Below are 17912 nucleotides of genomic sequence, written 5' to 3'. Positions count from 1 at the left end.
CATGATGTACATTGATTTATCGATAACAGATTGCAAGAAAAATTAAATTATTTTGATTTTATATTAAGCATTTTATGCATAATCTGTATAGTATAAAAATATTAAAAACTTATATGTATTATTATATCTTCACCTACTTACACGTACTCGAACACCATGAAATATTATTACTTACTTATTTTAAGTGCTAAAATTAACGATCTGGTAGCACTATTTCTTACCACAATATGTCATAATAAAGCAGTGCGGCTCTACACGTGTTTGTTGCCCGACATCGAGCTGTATATCATATATTTTATTAATAACTTAAAGCATTTATTGTTAAAAAATGGGAAAAATTAAAAAAGAACCTGTTGATGAAGGTTATGCTGTTAACGAATCAACAATTGCTATACCGGATGTAGTAATAAAGGAGGAGGAATCATATGAAGATAAATTGAAGTACTGTAACGCTATTGCCCAACCAATGGCATCGAAGAAATTAGCGAAAAAATGCTATAAATTGGTAAAAAAAGCACAAAAACATAAAACATTTTTACGCAATGGTTTGAAAGACGTGCAACTTCGTTTACGTAAAGGGGAAAAAGGGTATGAAAGTTAACATTTGTGTTTTGGTGTATAATTGTAATATAATTATTAATTTCTTTGCAGGATTGTAATATTTGCTGGTGATGTGCTACCAATCGATATTATGTGCCATTTACCTAGTGTGTGTGAAGAAAAAGGTATACCGTATACCTATACTCCTAGCCGACATGATCTTGGTGCAGCCATGGGTGTAAAGCGTGGTACAGTTGTAGTGCTCGTACGCGAAAATCCAGAATATCAAGAACTTTATGATGAACTTAAAACAGAAATAGGAAGTGTTCCACCACCATACTAGTTAAGACATCAGTTTATAGGCGATCCTTTAGTTTTAAGATTTTTCTTTGCTTTTGTATGAAAGATTTATGCCGTTTAAGTATATAATAAAGTATGTATATTTTTATAAAACAATTTTATGGTATCTTTTTAGAGGCTTAATTATTTGTTGAATTAAATTGTGATGATTTAATCAAGATAAAATACAGTAATGATATTTAAGTGTTATTACTTTTTATTTTTATTACTTCGTATATCTAAAATAGGGAAACTAAAATATAGAGAGGACTAAAACAACAATCTATGATTGATTGTTAAAATTTATTCATTTTATTCCAACAATTATAAATCACAAATATTTGGGTGTAATCAGAATTTTTTTTAGTTATTTATACTAAGTAATTTAGTAATTCATATAACTCAATTTATAGGTTTATGCTTACTGAAAAATTTTTGGTGTTATTAATATATTTAAATTGGACTAAAATAAAAAGCAGATAGAGCTAAAAAAAATATTCTGAAGTTTATCTAAACGTTAAATCAATAATGCTCATTTTAACTGCTATTTATTGAAACCTTTACCAGAATTCTGCATGTCAAAGCCATTGTCGTGCCACATTTGATAGCATCAATTAATCAATTGCTTGGCTTTAAGTATTTCCAGCTGAGCTAGTCTGTCTGTCTTCTATATTTTTCGTATTTTGCTTTCTATATCAATACTGATCTATTGTTGTAGATCGCAGATATCTATAAAGAGATAAAATAAAAGATTTTATAAAGACTTATACATGGGTTGGGGTTATGATGTGGATGGGTTATGGGAGTGTGATGGGGGAAGAGATTGTTTAGGAATAAGAATAACCAGGATCAAGGCAGAGAAACCCAGCCACTTCAATAGGGCGCATACAAAAATCGACTGGACTACAGTTTGTCTGCGCATTAGAGAGGGAAAACAAATACCTATTCTGATTTTCACCCACTAAAAAATTATATTAAATAACTTTTTTCAATAGAATCAGCATGAAACTAAAACTTTTGTGTATTTAGACTTTAAAGGTTTGAGAATATAGCTTAGCATAGATTAAATAATCGTAGCTCTATTGATTGTAGGATGTCTACTTTTCTATTCTTTATATAAATATATTTATACTTAATTATATTAGCTTAAAGTTGATTGCCACTTAAGTCAAAACAAAGTAATGATTTTCTGTTAACTTTTAAATGATATTTTTAGTAAATCGTGATTTTGCACTTTCATTAAATAGACATCCCTTAATAAACTTCTTCTTTAGTTCTTCTTTATGTTAGAAATAATGTTTTTGAAGTTCTCTCTATCTCTAGCAGTACGTATTCAGTCTCCAATCGTTCTTAACTTAGTCCAGATATTCCTCAACCAAGACATTTGTTTTCTTTCCATGTAACGTTTGCCATCGATTCTGCCTTCCAGAATCAGATGCAGCAATAAATTGAGGAGGGTTATCTATTCTTTCATAATAAGAATCGTTCTTTGTAAAGGAAATAGAGCTGTATCGCCAAGATAATATTGTGTTCAGGATACTATATGGAACGCAACCATTCTTATCTTTGTTAAAAACATTTAAAGTTTCTGCAGTTTTTTTGTTTTGATTAAATACAGACTCATATTGACCCACTGCTAATTTTGAGAACAGGATCCTGAAATGAGTGATAAATGATTGCCTTGAATCTAGGGTCAATCAATTTTAATAAATTATTATTATTAAATGCAATGTTTTTTTAAATTAATTATTAACTTCACGCATTTGTATTAAGTGCATTATTTTTTCTGTTAAAATGCAATCAACTAAATTTTGATGGATGCTATCATTTTTAAAAAATAAGACATATATTTGGTTGCCCCTTTGGGATCTTTTTTTATACCTTTTTATTTTTCAATTTTTTTTTTTCGTTTTTATATTTAAGAAATTTTTCTAAAATTACAGAAATCCATATAAATTGTTTATAACATACATATAATATATATATTTATTTTTGTTTATATATTCAAAATCTTTTTCCTATAATTATAAATTTTACTTTGCTACAATTATTACATTTACATATTTTAAATTACATATTTTTGTTTAATAAATTTATGTATATAAATATTTTTATATTGCATATGCATTTATTTTATTTTTTAATAAGAAATTTTTTTTTATTTTTTTTTTGTGTTATATTAAATAAAGCGATTATTAATTTCGTATGCATATCGAAAACTGAAATTTTATGTTTAATGCAGAGGACTACAGTTTATTTATGATATATATAAATATATATATAATTTGGGATTAATTCATAATTAATGTGAAACAAATAACTTTATATATTATTTTATTGTTCTTAATTTTAATAAAACTTTAAAAGATGCAATTTAATAAGTTTCAATTTAAATAAAATAAGTTCCATAATTTAAAATGAATAAAAACTAGAAAATGAGAAAAGAAAGGAAATACAAAAATAAAAACTTAAAAATATTTCCTCAAAAGTTACGTATTGATTTTTCTTAAATTTTTTTGTTTACATCGGTTTTCGGTTTTATTAAAAAACAAATTTGCTATTTCTTCTATTTCCTATATAGCGTGGCAATGAACTTATTATAAATATGACAATCTATACTTTTTCTATGTAGATATTGTTTTGCGTGGTTTTTTAAACAAAATCAAAAAGCTTCATTTGTATTAAAAAAAATAAAAATAAAAAAATAAAGAATACATATATACGTATTTTCACAAACATTTTTTCAAAGAAAGCTGTTATAAAATAACAGTTCAAATTTCTATTAGTCTTAAAAATTCATTCGATATCAAGTAGTATTTCTTTGAAACTTAAAATATAAGCATCTATATATATTTATGGATGTACAAACATTACTTTCAACTAAAGTTTTTTAAATTTTATTTAAGAAAAAATTAACGTTTATAACTTTTGTCAGTAAATTTTCAATATCTATAAATATTTCGATCGAATCATACATTACAAAAAAAAATCAATAAAAAATAATAAATTAATAAAAAATAAATTAATAAAAAATAAATTAATAAAAAATTAATTAATTAAAATTAATAAAAAACAGAATTGAAAAAAATATAACAAATTAATGAAAAAAAGAAAATTTCTAAAAATTAATTTATAAAAAGAAATAGATTGATTAAATGTAGTAAACTAATAAAAAATAATAAATTAATTGAAACAAATAAATTAAATTAATCAAAAAATAAATAAATCTAAAAACAAAATAACATTAAATAAATAAAAAAATAAAATAACATTAAATAAGTAAAAAAATAAAATAACATTAAATAAGTAAAAAAATAAAATAACATTATATAAATAAAAAATAAAATAACATTAAATAAATAAAAAAATAAAATAACATTAAATAAATAAAAAAATAAAATAACATTAAATAAATAAAAAAATAAAATTAAATAAATAAAAAATAAAGCAAAGTTAACTAAATAAAAAAATTAAATAAATAAATAAGAAGCAAAACTAATTAAATAAATAAAAAGCAAAACTAATTAAATAAATAAAAAGAAATAAATAAAAATAAGAACAATAAAAAGTTAGATCAATTCGCCATGATTTCTATAGAAAGTAAAATAAATGTGGTTAATATTATTTTTTCATTGTAATAATTAGTCATTACTCTTAACTTAATAAATAATTGCATCTGCTATAAATCATAAAATTTTAATTATTATATACAAAGTAGATACGTTTTTTTTTGTTTTTTCTTTAATATCGAATTATCGAACTGCGAATTATTCAAATTGTAATTCTTTTACAAAAAAATTTATATATTTTCAATAAATATAATGACAGAAATTTATATAAAAATTAGAAGGGTTTTTTTTTAATGGTGTAAAGCGCATAAACGCAGGGTGTATTATAATTATGAGTTGCATTTAGATTTATTTTTTAATATTTACTTATTAATATTTATTTTTGAGTTATTCAAATATATACTTAATTTGTATATATATTTTTAATATGTCTATTTCGGCGCTAACTTTTATTTTACTTTAAGTAAATGTCAATATATTTAATAATGATAATAAAAATAATTAGTACAATATGAAATTTATATTTTATTAAACAGTATATATATATATATGCAATTTCTTTTAAGTAGATTTCACATAACACTTTTATATTTTTTTTTAAATATTTCTTTTTAATATATATTTTCATGTGGTTAGTATAATGTTATTTATGTTATATTGTTAGTAAATAAAAAACAATTATATATTAAAATATTACACTAATTTCTTTAATCATTTTACATATAATATTTAATTAAGTTTGAATTTCTTTTATATTTAAAACTTATAACTACATTTAAATATTTGTTTATAAATTTATATATTACAATTATATTCATGTTTACATTTTTTTTGATTTTTTCTAATTTCTTTTTTTTTTTTGAATAAGGTTTATTTTTTTTTTGTCTTATTTATATATTTTTTTCATGCAATTTTTTATAAATATTTATATTTATATAGTGTTGAAATTTTAAACAAACATTAATTTTTAATATAAATTAATTGCAAAATTAACATTATATTTTCATGCATATTTTTTTTTTGTTTCTATTGCACATGCTTTTATTAATTTTAACTGATATAAAAGAAGCTGTGGAACAATATAAATTTGTAATAACAAAAGAAGTAAAATAAATTTATAAAAAATATGAGCATACAATTTGTTTTACTAATGCAATAAGAAATAATGATTATGATAAATTTTATATAAAAATTAAGCAATTTGAAGAAACTAATTTGTCAATGAAATTTTTTTTATATAATAATTTAAAGATATACATAGATATTATTCAAAATATTTATAATCTAATTTTATTTTCATTTATCAGTTAAAATTTAATAGCTGTGCTTGTTTTTTTTATTATTAAGAATTATACATATATGTAATATATTTGAATTTTTTTTTTTTAATTTTCAATAAAAATTTATAAAATAAAAATTTTATAATTGGTATATACGCATGCATATACATATACATTTAACCTTATATCTAAAATAATAAGCAAAATTTTAAAATGTTACTTAAACATTTTACAGATAAACAATACAAAAGTTACTATAAATGGTACGCTTGGTATCATTAAAAATGCTGGGCTTTTAAATTAGGAGAGAATATAGCTTATGTTTAAACTAAAAGCGAAACATATTAAACCATAGTACATAACACACAAACATATTTTATATATAAGCTTAAATTAAATATATCAAACATATATCAGATTGCAACAGTTTTGTAGCTAATACCAAATATTTGCAATTTGCTTTTAAAAATACAACTAATAATAGGAGACCCAGCAATTTTTGATATCAAACATACGTGGTGTATTTTATGGAGAAAAGTTATTTTATAGAAAATTTTAAAAGCCATTATTTCATTGGCTTGACTCACGACAAAATGGATTTTTTATAATTTGATCACCTAGTAATGCAGATTGTACTGGTGTGGGTAAAATATAGCTCATTGAAAATAATTATAAAATCCATTGCTTCCTTGGCCAAGTTCACGTATAGCAGCAAACGGATCCTTTTCGATTTCGATTACTCCATTACCACCACTATTGGCAATATTACTATTCATGTTGTTAGTAGTATTTCCCAGTTCATTTTGAAAATTGTGGTGCATTGCATGTGGATTATTTCCAACGCCTGCTCCACCTATAGCTGGTTGCTGCGGTCCTTGACTTAATACAGCTGCATAGGTAGTGTTCCGACCATCGGGTGCATTTGCACCACTGTTGGTATGTGGTATATGTGGTTGGTGATGGTTAGTACCGGTAACTGCTGTGTTATCCATATTCGTATTATTTATACCAGCTAGTCCAAAATTATGCTCCCGCATGAAAATGTCTAATTCGTTAGGTTTTAGCGATGCAGTGTAATTGTTATAAAGCAACTTATGAAAAGCGGTGTTGTTGTTTTGATGTTCGGAGTTTGCAGCATTTGCTTGAAAAAGTGCTTCGATAAGATTACAAGCACCAGTTTCAAGACCTGCCAGTATATCATTTGTACCACCTGTTAGTAAGCCTTCGTGCGTTGAATTATGAAGTGTTTGAGTATTCAAATTATTATTGACTCCATTACCACCCGTTTGCATGGAAGCATTGCTGTTATGGTAGTTATGTACGCTATTTCCAGGTATAGTATTATTTCCATTACCAGCAGTTAAAGCTTGTCGTAGATAAAGCGGCACTGATGACGTTGACGCACCGTAGTTATGAGACGCTGCATCTGTAATAAATGTGAAAGTTTTTAATTTTTTTTCTACTTATTAAAATAATTTTTCTTATAGATATAAAAAATTATTAAATATATACAAAATACTTACTGTTACCCAAAAAATTGTTTGTATTGATTTGTTGTGTTTGTTGCGGTTGCTGCAAATTATGTCCAGCTTGATGCATTGGAAACATTTGTTGCTGCTGTGGCTTTGGGATATTAAGCGGCGACTGTTGCGTTTGTTGCACTGCTAGACTGTTTGCATCGTTAATATTATTGATCAACGGAAACACTTTACTTTGTGGTGCTGATCCAGTTTGTGCGCCAGTTAGCAAGAGATCATTATTGATGTTATTAATCACAGGACCACTCATATTATTATTCATACCGTTGTTAGGAGGACCGCTCACCATACCAAACAGATCACGTAGAATGGGTGGTGATATTTCATTACCAGTCATCAAAGAATTAAAAACCAAATCTATTTGTTGATTAAAATTAACACCTGTGTCTAATGGTGGAGTATCACTTGCTGCGGCTTTTATTAATGATGAACCTGGGTTCATGCCGGCGTTCATGAAATGCTGCATACCGATTCCATTATTACTGATTCGATGCTGTTCATTTTGTTGTAGTTGAGGCGGTTGGTGATTTAATGAATTTGCAGCAGCCCCCATGGGCGGTGGCAAACCTTGCTGCATTAGCTCTCGCTGCATTATTTGATTAGTGTTTAAATTCGTTTGTTGTTGTTGTTGTTGAAGCTGCGGCAGTGGCTTTGTGGTGTCCTGTTGCTGTTGATGCTGATGTAGCATGGCCATAACTTGACGTAAAAGCTCTGTAAACTTATTGGCAGCTTCCTGACCATGAGTCTCTAGCAGTTTCAAATACCATCTATATTGAGACTCTTTGGGTTCAAATGCCATTTCATAGATGGTTACATTTGGAGGCAGTAGAGCCAAATGTTCCGGTGGTTGTGGAAAATGCAAAGAGGTTGGCGACTGTTGTTTATTATTTGGTATCTGTTGAGGCTTTTGAAAATTACTATTCGCAATTGGTGTGGAAACGCCAGGATACACAACGTTATAAAATTTGTTTGTCGTCGAACGTTGCATGCCTTGTTTCATAGGACTTAAAATTCCTAAAATTCGCATTTGTCCATTGGCAGCATTCCCACCAGAGTAGTTTTGAAAGTTATTATGCTGTGGGGGTTGTTGATTAGGTGGCGGTGGATGCTGTTGTCCATATAATGGTTTTCTTTGTAAATATCCTAAATCATTTGGGTTAGTACGCATTGCTTGATTTGGTGGAGGTTGTAATGGTACACTTCCACCACGTATACCGCCCGGTACTTGCTGCTGAGGTGGCGGCGGTAATTGTCTATTATTTCCAGCAGCATTAGGCGGTTGTTGTAAAGGTTGTTTTGGTAAGACACTCCAAGGGTTTGATTGGGGTGGTGGTCCCCAAAGGCTGGCATTAGGGTTTTGATTTTGTAATGATCCTTGTTGCAATGCTCCAGGAGGATAACCACCGCCAGCAGTGGGCGGACCACCACGTAATTGCTGTTGTGCTTGTTGCCACATATATTGTGGTATTTGACCAGCTGCTGTTGGTGGTTGTTGTTGATTGAGATGGACCGAAGGTGGTGGACCCCGCGGATTATATTGTTGCGAAAGTTGGGGTGGAGGTGGTTGTTGAGGTCCTATGCCACGTATGCCCATATGATTCGGATGGTTAGGAAAATGATGCATTCCTTTATTCATATTCTGATTCATTATTGATTCCGGCCCTGCAGCCGCATTGTAAGCGGCCGCAGCTGGATATTGCGGATACATATGTGGCATTGGCTGATTGCCCATACCATGATGGTTTGGCATTTGTCCAGCTGCTGCTGCTGCTAACATATTGGCATGGGGTACCATGTGCCCAGCATTATGAAGCGCTCCCATATGTGGTGGGCCATGATGACTATTTGCTAAATTTGCACCCATTAAAAACATAGCAGTTTGGTCACGTAAATATGCTTCTGGTTGCATTGAACGTGGTATAAATTCTGGTGCCAGCGGGTTCAGTACATAACCACGTTTCAGTTCGACTCCATCTAACTGTGAACGAAGATAAGACCATGTTATGCCAAACAGCGATTTATTTTCATCACAAATTTCTATGAACCTTTCCCACACTTTTCTACAACGTCCAATCGAACATAATGCAACCGGATCACCAATAACTGCAACAAGACTTTGCGCACGAGTTATAGCAGTATTGAGTAATTTTGAATTGCTTAAAAAACCATAATCTGTATCTTCTGGAGGACCTAGAGAGTTACCTGGCTGTGCACCATTCATTACTTGTGGTATGCAGGTACGTCGTGTTCGCACTGTCGAAAGAAATACAGCTCGAAATTGCTTACCTTGTACATTTAGCACACGTTCAACAGAAATACCACCCATCCTACGTTTCCTAAGTTCCGATCGTATACGAAAAACTTGATCTGCATATGGTGTCATAATACCGATGCTGGCATCGTTGATTTTACCCCAGGACGTCGGCCATTTTTTTCGAAGCTCAGAGACACGCTCAACAACCTCATAGACTTCTGCATTATTGTAGAAAGCTGTTGAGTTTTTATCTTGTATATCTTCACCACGTGTTGTGAAAAACGTTAACGGATAAAAACGTTCATGACGTGGTTGCTTGCCGGATGCTATTAATTTTTGTTCGTAGAATAATTCTGATGTAAATTTAATAATTGCTTCATGAGCGCGGTAGTTTTCACAAAGTAAAATTTTGCATGGAAAACTAGATGGATAATGATCATACAATCGCTCCAGTAGGGATATATGCAGTTTACGTTCTTTTGCAAATGCTGAAAATAATTCAGGGCTCATTTGCATGTGATCACCAGCAAGTACAATACGAGTACTGTCATTAGCTAGAGCTAAGGGCATTATTGCCTCGCATTCCATTGCTTGTGCTGCTTCATCAAGAAATATGTGTGTGAAATAACCTTTTGGTAGACCCAGTGTAGCTAATTCCATTGAAATGCTTAGTGTCACCACAACAATTCGATGTTTCATTATGTCTTCCACTGTAGGTCGACGGAAATACCCTGCGCCATCAGTAATGCAATACTATAATATAAAGAAAAAGGAAATATAATTTTTATTAACTTTTTAATTGATATGAAACACCCACCTTTTGTACAACGCTATTCACTGTTGTTACCCAACGTTTGTGATAATATACGCGCAGAGGTGTAGCTTCTTCTATGCCGTTTTCAATCCATGGATGTAAGTATTCTTTTATGTATAGATCGGCAGCTGAATTTGAATGAGTACAAATGAGTATTTTCGCTTCAGGTTGCGTCAAAAGCTGTTTGATGGCTTGGGCTAATGTGTAGGTTTTTCCTGTGCCAAAAGGTCCAATAAGCAAAATGGGTGGTAATTTTATATCCAATGAAGTAGTAATTGCATTGACAGCCTCGCGCTGTTTAGCATTGAGTTTCGGCTCGCAAGTATCTGACCATTGTTTTTTAGGAGTCCAAGGTATGCTTGGCTCAGTTTCAGTTGCAGGAAATATTATTTTAAAATCTGTTATTTTATCCACTGCGTTATGCCATTCACAATAAGGTAGACGATTTAACTGAAATTGGATGTCAACTTCAATGTCTGTATCCACTTTCAACGCCATATCTTCAACACATTTCGCGGAGAGTTTTAAATAAATCACATTTTTTCCTTTATCTTCAACTATTGCTTCAAATACCTTACGTTCCTTTTCTTTAGTTATTAAATGGTCATCAGGCTGTGATATATAAACACTGGAGCAGTTGAATAAAATGAGGCGACCAGCTGAAGTATCTTCCGATATGTCTTTACCTAAACGCATTAAAGCAAAGAATTCACCAGATATAGAATACTTTGTTGTACTTGTTGCAGTCCCAGCTGGTGTGAGAATATATTTGGAGATCACGGTAAGTTTCGTACGTACATTGTAACGCGCTATTTGTTCGTAACGAGCAATTTCCTCTACATAAAGTAATTCATGTATACGCGAACGATAATTATTTTGTGTAAGACGCTTTTCCACAATGGTAGATTGTGTTAGCGTAAATGTTTCAGCACGTGGACAAGGATATCTCTCTAGCATCTCTTTCTCGTGCTTCAGATCTCTTAGGTAAGCCTCAGTCTTAAGGTGTGTACCAATGGTAGTTTCAAATTTTACTAAATTCGTATTTGAAATATCCCAACGGGTTGCAGAACTGTTTATTATGTCACGTTTAATCTCCTCTATTTTCTCAACTTCTCCCACAGGCACTACATCCACACATAATTGCTTTACAAGTAATGGCTCTGAACCGAAATCAAAACAAATTGCTTGCCGAAAAGTACCGTAAATATCTGTGTGAAATTCAATAGTGACTTGATGTTCTAATTCAGCGCTCTTAATAACAGTCTCTATTTCACAATTTTCTGCAAAAGTTGGCTTACATTGCAGCATACCATCTTCCTTTTCATTGCTTTTTGTTAAAACCCATTCCTGGTTAGATTTAAGTTCAACTTCATGTGCAGTTGAAGGCTGAGATGCACCAACTCTGATGGATTTAATTGCAAAATGATTACGATGCGCATCTTGTAATAATGCCACTGCTCTAAGATTCTTTGATGTTTTCAAAAGGAAAGTCCATGTACGTTTTGAGGTTTTTGAACTTATACTTGTAACAAGATCATTCTCACACGATGCCTCAATACCCTCAACCTTTTCAGACATTACTCGTTCGGGTGCAGTTGCTTGTATCCAACGATCAAGAATTTGTTCTGTATAAGATTTGCCATAAAGTTCTTTTTCACAAGCTTTCTGCAGGCGCATACGTCTATATTCAAATCTTTCTTTCCACTCGTTGAGTTCATCCAGACCATGCGCCTCCACACATTGATTGCCATAATGGCAAGTTTGTGATTCAGTGAATGCTTCGCAGATACTATAAGAATCAAGCGTAAATCCTCGAGGTGGTGGTCGCCATTTCCAGTCTCGTCCTAAAAAAAACGAAATTGTAATTTATGTTATGCTTAATTTAAGCACAATTAAGATTGTATATATCAATAAAATTATTTTTAATTTAAATATTTTTTATTGTGAAAATTTTTTTTTTAATTACCTTCATACGACATTATAACATTTTGATGACTCTCAGTCTGACAATGCTGACGCAATTCGTTTCTTGACTGAAATGAAATAGCGCAGTAAGAACATGTGGTTGCATTGTCACTATCCTCGTGATGTTTTATTCTTAGAGCGGATAATAAATCTGTTGACTTTTGTACCATTGTTGTCATACTGGTGCCACTCCCACTACTACTTATACTGCTGCTACTACTGGCAGAGCCATTTAGCGTTATACCTTCCCGTTTCTTAAGACCTTTATTACTTAACAGCTTACTATACTTATCCAGTGGCAAATTATTAGTAGCCCAATGATCGATTTTCGTATCTAACACCGCCATTTCATCTTCAAGTCGAGAATTGGTTATTTTATGCGCAGATTTGTGTCCGTTAATCATTTGTATAATTGATTTGTACCGTTCAAGTGTTTTCGAAATATCCGAAAAATTTTGTTGGCTATTAAACTCTGCAATCCAATCAAATAAAATTTGTTCCGCTTCCTAAAAAATAGAAAAAAAAGCAAAATAAATGATTAAATTTGAAATATTGGAAAAAAATAGAATATAAAAATTTAACACAATTAACTTACTGTGTATAATTTTAATTTGCAAAGAGCATGAATCAGCCAACGTCTTGCTCTTGATATACTCGCTAGGCAGTCTGTTTGTTCTGAAAGTAGAGCTAACACTTTACGTGCATCGGAAAGGCAGCTTTCATATTTGCCCAATTCTAATAGACACTCGCAACGCCCAAGCAGACAAGTGATTTGGCGGTCCTTGTACGATCTATTAGGATTTGAACTTTGCGTTAAAATCTGTGCTAGAATCTGATCGTAGAGCGCTACAGCTCGAGACCAACTTCGACGGCGGACAAAATCGTGCGCCTGCATTTCTTCTTCAGCCATATTGGTATAGATTTTTCTAAATGCAAGTTGAAGTCAACGTTTAAATAACGTTGAAGCAACACTTTTCTCGCTTATTTACTTACTATTAAATTTTAATTTCTTAATTTACAAATATTTTACAGTTGATTTATCGTTAAAAACGTTATTACTTAATTAGGACATTTTGAGGACTTAAATCTGCAAAGAAAAATTTTTTAATAAATTTGATTTGGTCGACAAGTTACTGAATATTAAAATCATATATATTAATATATATTTTGAACACATTGATAGTGATAGCTGCTTATATAGTGATTTTCAAAATTTCGCAACAGATCTGTATTAGGAACGTACAATGCTTTAATTTAGCACTAACTTCTGCTAGCTTACTTCAGAATTTTAGCAACATTCTTTTTGTTTGATTCTGCAGAATTCTTAGTAAAATAATGATCCCAAAAGATTTGTATCCAAGACAATTCTCATTTCGCTCTGGGATTTCGACGGCCCTACTTGATACTGCTTCTAATACTGTTTACCTCTTGACAGGCCTTTGGATGGCATCTTCAAAGTAGGGTGGAAACTGTCTCTGGTAGTAATCACTGCTTTCATCACTATCATAGTATTGAAATTAAAACCTCTCAATGTTAATAACATTATGCATATATAATTGTTTGTCAAGCTTTTATTTACTTTTATATAATTAATTAAATAAATAAATAACAGTTATTATAATACACTTAAAGACAAAATGTTTTATTTTAAAGTTCTGACAAGGCTATCACGGTTTTATATTATCCAACATATAGATTGCTACGAAGTTATCTCGTTATTTAGGATTAAATATAGTTACTTTCTGCGTATGAAAATGTTGTTGTAGCCACGGAATATACACGTAGCAGTTAACATAAGAGGAATTACAAATACGAATATATTTGTAAAGGGTAAAAAAATGAGAAATATAATGGCATTGTTTAGGATCAAAAGTCGTTTATTTGTTTTAGCTTTAACTCATTTTTAACAGCTCTACATTATAGTAGAAATATTCCAGAACCTATAGCCAAACTAAATTTAAAAGTATTAAATTCTTATATTTTAATAATAGTTTTTACTATTCTTCCCACCTCGTTCTTGTTACGGTTTTCCATGGCTTTTCTGTTAGCATGGTCTAGGGTCTAGTAAATATTAACAGAGCTCAAATTTAGATTGTAACTACAACATTTCATCTATCTAGTTTCTATTTTCTTTCATGTATTTTCTTTAAGTAAGGTTTAGCAAAAAGTATCGAAGATCCACTTTAGGTTATAACAACATGGTGGTAGTTGACATATATTTAAAATTTACTGATTTTAACAGTAAAATGCAATGATTTGAATAAAGTAATAAACGGACTTTAGTCAGGAAGCTAATATTTTCCTAACGTACATTGCTCTCAACTATATAATTTCTCTAAAATCAATTGAAATCATTATTTGGAACAACTTGCTGCATGCGTCTCAAAAAGCGTGGCATATACCCTATGTAAACCGGTTATTGAAATTGCACACTCTGCATTAGAATGGAATCCAAAAGGATTCCAATAAACATGGAAACTAATACATCATTCAACGAGTTTAGAGCATTAGCGCGTAGTAAGGGTGTCTGGGAAGCATATGTGAATAGACTAAGTTCTTGAATTATGATTGTAATTTATAGAACATGTCATAATAATAATAACTCTCTGAACAAAATTTGGTTGACGATAAGCCCACTTATCATTTATACTGTATTATGTTAGGCAAAACATGGATTCCACTGTATCAAATTATGACAACTTAAATATTTAATTGCTTTTGGATATATAATTTTGTAGACTATGTAGACTGATTTTGAATTTAGCTTTAGAACTCATGTGAGATTAGGCAAAATACTCATGATGGTCACAAACAGAACTAATATATTTTTATCATAATTCAAAGATTTGGTGATGTTCTAGAAATCATTAAAATGAATGTATATATCGTAATTAATATATACTTTAATATTAAGCAGTTTCTGAAGGATATTTCTTTCATTATTATATACTTTAATACTAAGCAGTTTCTAAAGTATATAAACTTAACACCGTCTAAGAACCTCTTTCTTCATATTCATTTTCCCGCCTAATAGGTAAATTCTTCTTAGTTAAATACCGGCTTTCAAACACTATATACATAATATAAAACTTAATATTATATCAAAAGCCGTTTTTTATACTGGAAATTGTGTTTAATCATTGCTTTCTCCATGTTGTTGAAAAAACAGCAAGATTTATTTTTATAATTTACAATCACACAGTAAGAATTTTTTATATTTCATACAATTTAAATATGTTATGTGTTTATAATTGTGTTGATTTACTTCGTTTTTTTCTTTTTTTTTTGTAAAATTGCAAATTAATGCCTGCATAGATCACAATATATAATCACATTGTTTAAAAATAGATTTATTTTGCAGTTCATTTCTATGATATTTAAATTTTGTTTTCATCTTTTATTTCATCTTATATATTTATGCTAGCATTGTTTAAATTAAAAGTTTTCAAAAACACTTTTAACAAAAGTAAATGTCATGTTTTAGAATATTTTGCCAATATGAATTTTAGGATTTACACCAATAAGAGTTTTTCTCAGCAGTGGTCGTTCGTTACTCGGTAATCGAGTAAACGAAACCGCATAGTGATGTGTTATCAAATTATATCGGTATTTCAAGATTTATTTTATATTTTGCAAATTTAAATAAATTTAAATTATTTGTGAAATGCAAATCATTAGATATAGTTCTATTAATACGTAAACAAATTGTTTCAATATAACATTATTTTATTATGATATACTATCGAGAATCGTGAAATGTTACACAAAATAGTACACAGCACGTAATATATTATAACAAATCTAATTATTAGAATAAAATGTTTAAGAAAATTAAGAACGTAATTAAACAACTAATTTCTATAACATGACTATATAAAATTTTATAAAACAAATTAGTATCGGTTTCAACACATGAGGAGCAATTTATTCTTTCACTACATTTAAAGCAAACAATATCAATAATTTTTTTGTTTTATTAGTTTCGTAATATATATATTTCCTATTAATATATATGTGCATTACTAAGAACCGATATATATAAAATTATATATATAAATTGCATAAAGTTAGGTTATGTTTTTTTTTAAATTTACTTCATTTGTGGGGAACGAAAGTGTTGATAATAAACTGTCAAAAATACATATTTCATTTTCATGAAGTATTCGTAAGGACCAAATTTTCAAATAAAATAAAAATAAAGAGAACTTATATATGTTAGAGAAAAAATGGTTTAAGCTCTTAATTTAGTATTTATGTCATTAAATTTATGTAAATTTTTGCAAATTAATTTATTTCTAACCGGCTCACACATATAATTTTGCACATATTTTTCACATTATACACAACCATATATAAATTTTCTTTTACACTTTTTCACTTCAGAACACAGATGTGAGTATGCACATAAAATTTTTTACATTTTTGCATATATTCGCTGGTATTTTATTAATAAATTCTTTTTTTTGGATTAAGCAACCATACCTTTTGCGTTAAAAAATGTTTTTTTTATATTTTAATACACTTAATTTTACATTTTTAACAGTAATGTAGCACATCACGTAAATGAGATGTGCTGAAGAAGTGGTATTAGGCGACACTGAATAAAATTGCAGTGCGAATTAGTACAAAGCAAAATAAAATTTACTTTGCAGAGCTGTATTTTAAGGTACTTACAGCAAATTGCAAATAAAATATATTGTTTCGCCTGATATTAATAAAAATTTAAAACTATTTTATTATATATATTATGGCCGTGTGCGAGTTCAAGTAAATTGATGGTAAATTGAGGAAAATAGTTAGTTATGTCGGTATGGCAGCGAATGTTAGTGTTTACCAGAATTTCGAGAATAAATTAGGTGTTAGCATAGTGAAAATTTTATAAGATGTTTAATAAATATATATATAAATTAGAAAACTTTTAACCAAAAATAATAAATACGTGCAATAAAAAAATAAATAAATATTTACATAAGTGCAGTGCAAAAAATCCCTAGGAAATTTCAATTTACTTTACCTTTAATCTTTATTTTCGATTGGTAATAGCACATTCATACTGTCTCATTTAGACATTTATTCATTTATATTATTAAGTGAACATTCACATTATAATGAGCTCATTTAGGCAGCTGATAGAACATTAATAAACTTCACTTACTAATATATCACACAAAAAATTAAATATATAATTCATATATTAAATCATTTACATATATTTTATATATCAATTACATATGCAATTAATAAAAAGAAAGATTTCATAAAATACCTACTTCCTCAGTGCCTTTGTTTACAGCTCAGCTGTTGTTTCACATTTCACATATAGAACATATAATACGTATTTCAAATTTTAGTAATTTTCCTTGTGGAAAATTCATTCTTATGGGTTGCATTTGCATTTTTTCGCTTTAAATGAGCTGATTTAATAATAATGAGTTCATTTATAAGAAAGAATTTTGTATAGTAAATCATTCTCATTAGTGGTTATAATGCGTGAAACCGAACAAATGAGACATTGTGAATGTGCAATAAGTCTCGACCGAAATATATAACACTTGAGATTAATTTCTCTAGATTAATTATCTAGATTAACGTTTTAGATATTTTGCCAGAGTA

General features: G+C 29.3%; 2 protein-coding genes across 2 annotated transcripts; one reads left to right on the top strand and one right to left on the bottom strand.

Annotated features, from left to right (window-relative positions):
- Positions 1-224: 224 nt before the first annotated feature.
- LOC119668596 (H/ACA ribonucleoprotein complex subunit 2-like protein) lies at positions 225-977 on the top strand. The gene is made up of 2 exons (XM_038078159.1): positions 225-588; positions 652-977. The coding sequence occupies exons 1-2, from the start codon at positions 329-331 to the stop codon at positions 881-883; spliced, it is 492 nt and encodes a 163-aa protein (XP_037934087.1). The 5' UTR covers positions 225-328; the 3' UTR covers positions 884-977.
- A 4997-nt stretch (positions 978-5974) lies between these two features.
- LOC119673327 (probable helicase with zinc finger domain) lies at positions 5975-16898 on the bottom strand. The gene is made up of 6 exons (XM_038084591.1): positions 16782-16898; positions 12895-13386; positions 12301-12805; positions 10338-12178; positions 7252-10273; positions 5975-7154 (listed from the first exon to the last, which is right to left on the bottom strand). Exons 2-6 carry the CDS (start codon positions 13207-13209, stop codon positions 6385-6387), a joined length of 6453 nt encoding a protein of 2150 aa, XP_037940519.1. The 5' UTR covers positions 13210-13386; positions 16782-16898; the 3' UTR covers positions 5975-6384.
- Positions 16899-17912: the final 1014 nt, after the last annotated feature.

Source organism: Teleopsis dalmanni, chromosome 1 (genome assembly GCF_002237135.1).
Source record: "Teleopsis dalmanni isolate 2A chromosome 1, ASM223713v2, whole genome shotgun sequence".
Taxonomy (NCBI): domain Eukaryota; kingdom Metazoa; phylum Arthropoda; class Insecta; order Diptera; family Diopsidae; genus Teleopsis; species Teleopsis dalmanni.
The sequence above is the reverse complement of the archived record's forward strand: the minus strand, read 5'-3'. Positions and strand labels throughout refer to the sequence as shown.